This window comes from Crinia signifera, chromosome 6 (assembly GCF_055691185.1).
Source record: "Crinia signifera chromosome 6, ASM5569118v1, whole genome shotgun sequence".
Classification (NCBI taxonomy): Eukaryota; Metazoa; Chordata; class Amphibia; order Anura; family Myobatrachidae; genus Crinia; species Crinia signifera.
The window spans coordinates 250335978-250344743 of NC_139222.1; the positions used below are offsets into that span (position 1 = coordinate 250335978).

General features: G+C 44.4%; 1 protein-coding gene across 4 annotated transcripts in view; it reads left to right on the plus strand.

Moving 5' to 3' along the window:
• The window catches only part of ADGRA1 (adhesion G protein-coupled receptor A1), a 570817-nt gene extending 566747 nt beyond the window's left edge, over positions 1–4070 (plus strand). For all 4 annotated transcript variants that reach the window (XM_083149304.1, XM_083149300.1, XM_083149302.1 and 1 more), the window contains one exon: positions 2513–4070. In XM_083149304.1, the coding sequence (XP_083005430.1) occupies positions 2513–3731 (1219 nt within the window). In that variant the 3' untranslated portion in view covers positions 3732–4070. The remainder of the gene's footprint in view (positions 1–2512) is intronic.
• The last annotated feature ends 4696 nt before the right edge of the window (positions 4071–8766 follow it).

Sequence of the window (8766 nt, forward strand, 5' to 3'; positions counted from 1 at the left end):
TCAGGTGCATGACTTCAGAAGTAACCATGGATTAATTATCATTATTATTTTTATTTTTTTTTGGAGTACTTTTTAAAGAACATTTATGTTGAGTTGTGGTTAAAGTCTGTAATATTGCAAAAAGAAAAAGACTCACCACACAGTCGCTGGTATCAGATGGAACATGACTCCAAACACCAACTGACCAATTAGATTTACAGGGATGGGGAACCTTTGGCACTCCAGCTGTTGTGGACTACACATCCCAGCATGCCCTGCAATGTTTTTACCAGTGGTGTATCCATACCTACCAAAAGTTCTGATTCCCACGGACACATCCTGTTTTCGGGGATGATCCCACGTCCCGCCAGGGGCCGGCAGTGTCCTGGGGCAGGGGGGCTGTTGGGAATCCCCCCTGTCATGGACACAGCATCTATTCCTGCATCCAGAGGGGCTGGGGGCATGGATAGAGGCTCACAGAGCCTCTGGGCCATGCCCCCACAGTGGCAAAATGGGAGACGCAGGTATAGGCCACTCCCACTTTCAACTAACCACGCCCCCCCAATTTGTAAGTGTGGAGTCTAAGCGCTCTATTGCTCAGACCCTACTACAGGCAGAGAGGAAGCTGCACACGGCTAAATAGCAAAACTGAAGCAGTGCATGCTTGGGATATTTAGTTGAACAACAGCTTGAGTGTCAAATGTTTCCCAGCCTTTGATGCGGATATACTGAATTAGTTTATCACAAACTCTTAATGATATATTTTTCTTATTGATATATTTTTTTAAATTTTGCTGCAATAAAACTGTTATTGCTTTTTCAGTTTTGTTGTAGTTCCCTTTAAACACTTTAACAGCATTACTCAGTGTCGGTGAGGATTGTACCAGGCCACCATTAAATTCAGAATCACACATTTAGGGCCTTATTCTACTTCACTCTTTCTGACAAAATCCTTCATAGATGGACAAAACCATATGCACTGCAGGGGGGCAGATGTAAAATGTGCAGAGAGAATTAGATTTGGCCGAGTTATTTTGTTTTTGTGCAGGGTAAATACTGACTGCTTTATGTTTACACTGCAATATAGATCTCACTTTGAAGTAAAACCCCACCAAAATCTAACTCTCTCTGCACAAGTAACATGTGCCCCACCTGCAGTGCACATGGTTTTGTCCATCTAAGAAGGATTTTGTCAGAAAGAATGAACCAAAATAAGGCCCTAAGTTCCATAAAATAACATTGATATACAATATACCAGGGGTGGTCAAACCTGCCAACAGTTAACGTTTCCAGACCACCTACTGTAGCGGGTGCATAGATGTATTCGTCACGAGCTGTCAAATCTTGAAACATTCCTAGCTGACACATTCAACAGATCCAAAGGTGCTCTGGAAAACATGAACTGTTGCTAGATTTCGAGGACCGGTTTGGCCACCCTGCAATATACCATAGTTGCCAATTTCCTTTGATTTCCTAGGACAACCTATGAATCTAATTTAAATACTCCATGGAAGTTAATATGAAAGTTAATATCTAACAACATTGACAACATTGACAATGCAACATTTGGAATGTTCCACACCACCCACCTACAATACAATCCTAATACACCACCCTATATTGTACTGTATTGTATTTGGTCTGCAAGCACATCTCAAAATGTATGGGCAGTATGGATGATGTATTTGTAGCATTACTAGATTCCAGCAGGGATTTCATGGGTTTGATCCCTTCCACATCTCTCACTGTGTGTAGTTTGTATATTCTCCCTGTGTTTGATTGGGTTTCCTCTGGATACTCCGGTATCCTACCACAATCCTCACTAAAATGAACCCTTTTGTGTAATTGTGTGGGTATACATTGCCAAACTAGATGGGCCAAGTTGTTCTTATTTGCCATCAAATTCTCTGTTTCTATGTTGTAATAAACAGTGCTGAAAGATGGTACCATAATGTCACCCTTTTTCACTGAATAACATCAGAGGTTTTTTTTTTATTAAAATGTAAAAAATTGCTAACAGATCACAATATACAGTAACCTATCCCAGTAAACACATTGAGGAGTGCACTGCCTAGTGGGCCATTTACCATGGAAGGAAGTCTTCTTGTCTAAGCTTAGTGGCAAGGACATTATTTTAGCATGTTGCTATATAGTAATTTGGGTTTAGGGTCGAAGAGGGTTTTTTTGGTACAGTATATTTTATGACCAGTCTGACATTTTATATTAGTATCTGTAACCATTACCATTGCCTTCGTCAGTGCTATACATTGAGAATAGCTGAGAACATGCCCGCAGCTATTCTGGTAGATAAGAATACCTAAAAATAAAGAGAGTACAAACTGCACTCAGAACCTGAATAAAAGGATAATAACTTATGTTTGTCTGCTGCATGCTCCATATAACCGCTTTGTAATTGGCCTATAAGTAAAGAGATGCATTTATTGAGTTAGTCACGGCCCCAGTATATAAAGCTCTATTCAAGACTGGAAAGCTATTTGTGCTATAATAGTGTCTGTATTTTGTCTATTCGCAGCTGCTGGATGGCTTGGGAGCCCAGCCTTGGTGCATTCTACGGCCCAGTCGCATTCATTGTTCTTGTCACATGTATTTATTTCCTCTGCACCTACATTCAGCTGAAGCGTCATCCTGAACGCAAGTATGAATTGAAGGAAAGGACGGAGGAGCAGCAGAGGCTGGCAGGGGCAGAAATGGGTCACAGCCATGTGTCGGAGGGTGTGTCGGTTTCCCAGGCAAGCTGCGCCTTGCTGCCATCATCGCTGCTGGAGAACGAGCATTCATTCAAGGCCCAGCTACGAGCTGCTGCATTTACTCTTTTTCTATTCACAGCAACCTGGACCTTCGGGGCTCTTGCTGTATCCCAAGGGCATTTCCTGGATATGATATTTAGCTGTCTGTATGGAGCGTTTTGTGTAACCCTAGGGCTGTTCACCTTGATCCATCACTGTGCAAAGCGAGACGATGTTTGGCATTGTTGGTGGTCCTGTTGTCCATCTAAAAGAAACGCATATTCGGTGCCAGTTAGTGCACGACAAAAAGTAAATATAAACGGAGATGCCCTGGGGCATACGACCTGTATTCAGGATTCACCTTGTGCTAATAAATCACCCATGTACAACCACCCATCCATAGGTCACTGTAAACTCACAAATTTACAATCTGTTCAGAATCACGTCAACTGCCTTTCGCCGGTCACGCCATGCTGTGCTAAGATTCACTGTGAACAACTTATGGAAGATGAAGCTCATATCCACGTACACAACGAAGGGGCTTTTAGACCCAACATGCACGTTCACAGGTGTCTAAAAAGCAGAACTAAGCCGCGCTATTTCAGCCGACATCGATCAGCCGCGGAGAGAGAGTACGCTTACCACATTCCTTCTAGTATTGATGGGAGTATCCATAGCTCGCACACGGACAGCCCGCACAGTACACACGAGGGCCACACAGGCCACAGGCGGGGCTGCTGTGCGGCAAGCGACCCTTACCCTACGATCAACCAACCGGAGAGCAGTGATGCAAGTACTGCAATATTTAGTTGCGGCAAATTGCCCGACTCTGACACTGCGCACCATACTCACTTTGAGATGCAACCAAGGAGACAATCATACCCATTTAACACAACAAATCCTAATGGGGTACTCAAGGGTACCATGCATGAAGCCATGGTCTATAGTTCCGATAATACAGGAAATATAAAAACAGGACCATGGAGGAACGAAACTACTGTGTAGTTCTGGGGCTAGCTCTTATGTCTTTCCCGCGCTGGTAAAACGTATGCCATGTTTTTAAGTTCACTTGTTAAGTGTCTGTACAGCACACCAGTACATGTACTATGCTTGGTTCCTTTTTGTTTATACAACGAAACCAACAATAATGGAGTAATTGTGGGGGGAAAAATAACATGTCAAAGAGTAATAACAATAAGTGTATTGCAAAGAACCATGAACACAAAGGTGCAAAGCAGATAGAAGAGGCAATATCCCTTTATTTTTATGCTTTGTTAAATCTTGGTACACTTCTCTGTGTTGCACATCCCACTGTTACCATGACAATAAATTATTCTAAACATTTTTGTAATATGTTTTACCTGTTGTACTATTAAACCAAAAAGTAACGTTTTAACGTATCTCATGTCAGAGCGATATCACTAGCTTCCATGTTGTTCGGTGGGAGGGGCTTCACGGCAGAGCCACGAAAAACCATTAGATGTAATCTGTGGGATCCAGCTGAAGCACCAACTGAGTCCATTACCTTGCATTATTTATTAACCCATTCAATTGCATCGCCAACACATAGCAGTCTGGCCTAAGTGCACACACTAGAAATTAGCCATTGCCTCAGTGATGTCACTAGTTCCTAATGAATGAATAAGCTAAACTGTGGCTGCAAGATGGCTGCTTTCTTTACAAGCAAGAAATGGGGACACGTTAAAATAGCGCCTGAGGTAATTCAGTACCAGTTATGCCCAGTTTGACTCAAACGCACTTTGACATCAAATAAAACTGCCCCAGGAAGTTCGGTTTGCTGAGATAGGTCATTTGAATGACATAGGGGTGGGTGATACCATTCTGACAGAGAGGTATATCTATACAAGGTTTTTTATTATATAAAGTACAGTAAAGTCTGTAGTGTAATGATATTGCCTCTGAATGTCTGCTGCCAGCACTAGATTCACATATTGTCCACTCCGTGTTTGTCTCTCTCCATGTTGGAGGGCAAAAATAGCGAATATGACTCCTTTTCCACCCGCAGTGTTGTATTGGTTGTAATTTGCATGACGCAGGTCAGGATATACCATTTTGTTGTTTTTTCAGTGTTACATGTTTTAAATGCAGTATTGTTAAAGACTGTGGAAATCATGTTGGTATTACTCTAGACCATTATGAGTCGAACACAAACTAACCTCTGCACTAGTGTAAGTGGCACAATCCTTCGTATGAGGTATTATGATAAACTTTAATTAAACTCACTCAGATGTCTTTGCAAAGCATGCAGTACCATTGTATGTGACACTATGCATTGTGCAAGTGGTTCTCTTCACACACTACACACTACCCTGTACGGTCTGCCTTCAGGAGCGAACGCACAAAAAAATTGAACAAGAGTCACTTTGACAGTTAAATTAACTCTTAATTAACCCAGTGTGTAACTACAATATTTAAGTTACATGGTAGAACAAAACATAAGGGAGCTTGAGGTTCAGAAATGAGCAAAAAACATTTGTCCATTTCATTCCACCACTGGAACACACAGGGCCAGATGAACTAAGCTTCAAAAGTGATAAAACGGAGAGTGATAAACAGCCAGCCAATCAGCTCCTACCTGCCATGTCACAGGCCGTGTTTGAAAAATGTCAGGCAGTGCAGGGTTGCCGACTTTAACATTCTCCTCTCCGGGCTTCTCCCGGAGAGGAGAGTTTCAGCAGCCGCTCAGGGGGCGGGGCTTACGAGTGACATCACTAAGCCCCGCCCCATACTGGTAAAAGCATCGAATTCAGGGATCTCCATGGAGGGGGCGGGGCTAAAATGACGCGATTGTGCCGTTTTAGCTCCGCCCCCTCCTCTGAGACCCGAGGATTGCGGCATTTTAATGCCGCGATCCGGGGGTCAGCGGGGGTCCCCCCTGAATCCGGGAGGGTTGCCCACCCTTCCGGGGGCCGGGAGGGGGTACCCGATTTTCGGGAGACTCCCGGAAATTCCGGGAGGGTCGGCAACCCTGAGGCAGTGGCTGATTGGTTGGTTGTTTATCACTCTCCATTTTATCACTTTTGAAGCCTAGTGCATCTGGCCCACAAAACCAACTGACCTATTGTCACTAACAATATAACTGGTGTAAAAGCAGGTATGGGTCATAGGGTAGACAGAAATTAGGTCGACACTTGAAAGTGGTTGACCTGCATTAGGTCGTCATGAAAAAGGTTGACATAACAAAGGTCAATATCCCTTTTATTTATTTTTCGGTGTCATGGACACGGTATAAGTGTCCCGCGTCCCCTCGCTTTGCTCGCCGTACTTCAGGCACACTGTTATACTCTCATACTATGCCCACTTGGATAGTAAGGTATGAAAAAGAAACCACATGAAAAATGCATGTCGACTTTTTCCATGTTGACCTAATGCTTGTGTCAACCTAGTGACTGTGGAAATACTGTAAGGTGGTAGACGTACTGACAGCATCCCATAAAAGCATATCTCCAATGTGCAGTTATTAACCCACATACCAAAACTGTTCTCCTAATAAGGTACGGTCATTTTCTACAGCATGTTGGTCGAAAAACATTAGGTCCACACCATTTGGTCAACATGGTTCTAGGTCGACATGTATTTAAGTCAATAGGACATTAGGTCGACACAAGCATTAGGTCGACATGGTCTAGGTCGACAGTCAATATGTCGACATGGGGTTTTTCACTGTTTTTCCAACCGATATGTGCCGACAGTTGGGAATTCATGCCCTACCATCCACTAGGGCGTGGTGGGAGAATAAAATGGTGTGCCCGAAGCATGGCGAGTGCAGTGCACTTTAACCAGTGTCCATGTTGACTGTGTCGACATTCGGGTCACAAACAGTGAAAAATCCCATGTCAACCTTTTGACTGTCGACCTAGACCATGTTGACATTATGCTTGTATCAACCTAATGACCTGTCGACCTAAAGCCATGTCGACCTAGAACCATGTTGACCTTGACCCATTTCGACCTAGAACCATGTCGACCTATCCCCATGTCGACCTAATGGTGTCGACCTAATGCTTGTCGACCAACTTGCTATAGACCAAATGATCCCATTCCCTCCTAACTCTCTATCCTGAAAAAGTCTTAGATACTATTTAAACTAGCTGCTGTGGGTAGCCATTCCTGTAAATCATGTGATCAAACAGAGCCAATGTACTGGATGCTGGCAGCTTGATTATGTCTCAGCAGCCCACTGAGCAGGTTCCTACCAGTAGATAGGATCTCAGTCATCTTCATGAATACTCCCATCAGCCCAGAAGATGGCTCAATGAATGCATACAAATGAAACATGTACAATTGGGATACAGACGTGTCTGTGCTGCTGCAACAATAGTAAATGTGAAGTATGTTTTGTCTTATTCTCTCTGTTAAATGATGTATTTCATGTGTAACAGTGTGTAGGTGACAGGTATATTTTGCTCCTATTGTAGTGTCTCTAACCTCTAGACCAGTGTTTTTCAACCACTGTGCCGTGGCACACTAGTGTGCCTTGAGCTGCTCCCAAGTGTGCCCCCAGATCTACAGATGCCCAAACCAGTGTACAGCCACCACCAGTTCAACTGTTATTTACTGGTCTCTTTTTTTCATGTAAAGGGTCAATGTATTTTAGTTTTGTTACCTGTGGGGACCAGTGTGATTGTTTTTTACATGGAGGCCAATAGGTTTGGACTTTTCCTGTGGGGGCAATGTGTTTTTCCCTGTGGGGATCTCATGGTGTGCCTTGGCAATTTGAAAATCTTATTTAGTGTGCCGCAAGGTAAAAAGGTTGAAAATCAATGCTCTAGACACATCCTGCACCCACTGAATATACTGATGTTGAGGTTTACAGGAAAATGGTGTACATCAACTATTAGGCTGATTAGGCTGCAGCCTAGGGTACCAGGACTGGGGGGGGGGGGGGGGAGGGGTGCAGCATCAGCTGGTCAGCCTAAAGCCAAAGTCTCCTTCACACGCCATAAGCATTAGATCCTACATGCTAGTTGTGTAACCTTCCCTACATGCACATGGGTAGTATGAATGGTGAGTCCCTGAGCGCCCATACACGTGTGTTTATCAGCATTACAGGGGGAAACGTGAATTAGCCCAGGGCACCTGGAACCTTTAATCAGGCCCTGTATACATGGGGTGAAATTTAGGTACTTGTGTATTATCACTGCGCCCACGAAATCGGCCGCAAATCGCATGCAAAAATCAGATGCGATTTTGCGGCCGATTTTCGGACGATTTTCGACTGATCTTTCACTTTTTCCGGACGATTTGCATGCTGTTCCATCATTGCACACCTTGCACACCCCCGATTTCCATCGTAGTGCATCACATGCAATATAGTGGTATGTGATGCATGTGAAGCAATTCGATTTGTAATTGTACAATAACCCTGATGGGTGCTTACAATGTTAAATGCAACCCCATTGTCAACGCCACCCCCACTATCAACGCCAACCCGAAGCGTGGCGAGCGCAGCGGTACGCGTCCTTTCGACCTTTTCATACCCCCACTATCCACGTCGATAGTTGATCACGGAGTTGATTCTAGATAGTGCAGCGAGCCCCGTGAGGGGACGCGGAATACATGTAAAGTAATCAGCGTAAAGTAATCCGCGTCCGCTTGCCACGCTTCGGGCTCGGTGGCTTGCTGCGCTCGCCACACTATCTAAAATCAACTCCACGCCGACGTGGATAGTGGGGGTATGAAAAGGTCGGAGGACGCGTACCGCCGCCCCTCGCGGGCTCGCCACGCTTTGGGTTGGCGTTGATAGTGGGGGTGGCGTTAACAATGGGGGTGCATTTAACATTGCGAATCACATCGCATCGCATGCCACTTGCTGGCATGCAATGCTATGCGATATTTAATTGTACAATCAGGGGCATTTTCTCGAAAATCACATCGCATACCATCGCATAGTACCTGGGGGATGGAATAACATGCAAATCGGCAGGAAATGGCCAAAAATCGGCCGCAAAATCGCATCGCAGATCGCATCGGCCGATAAATCGGGTGCGATATCGTATGCGATTTAGATGAAATCGGG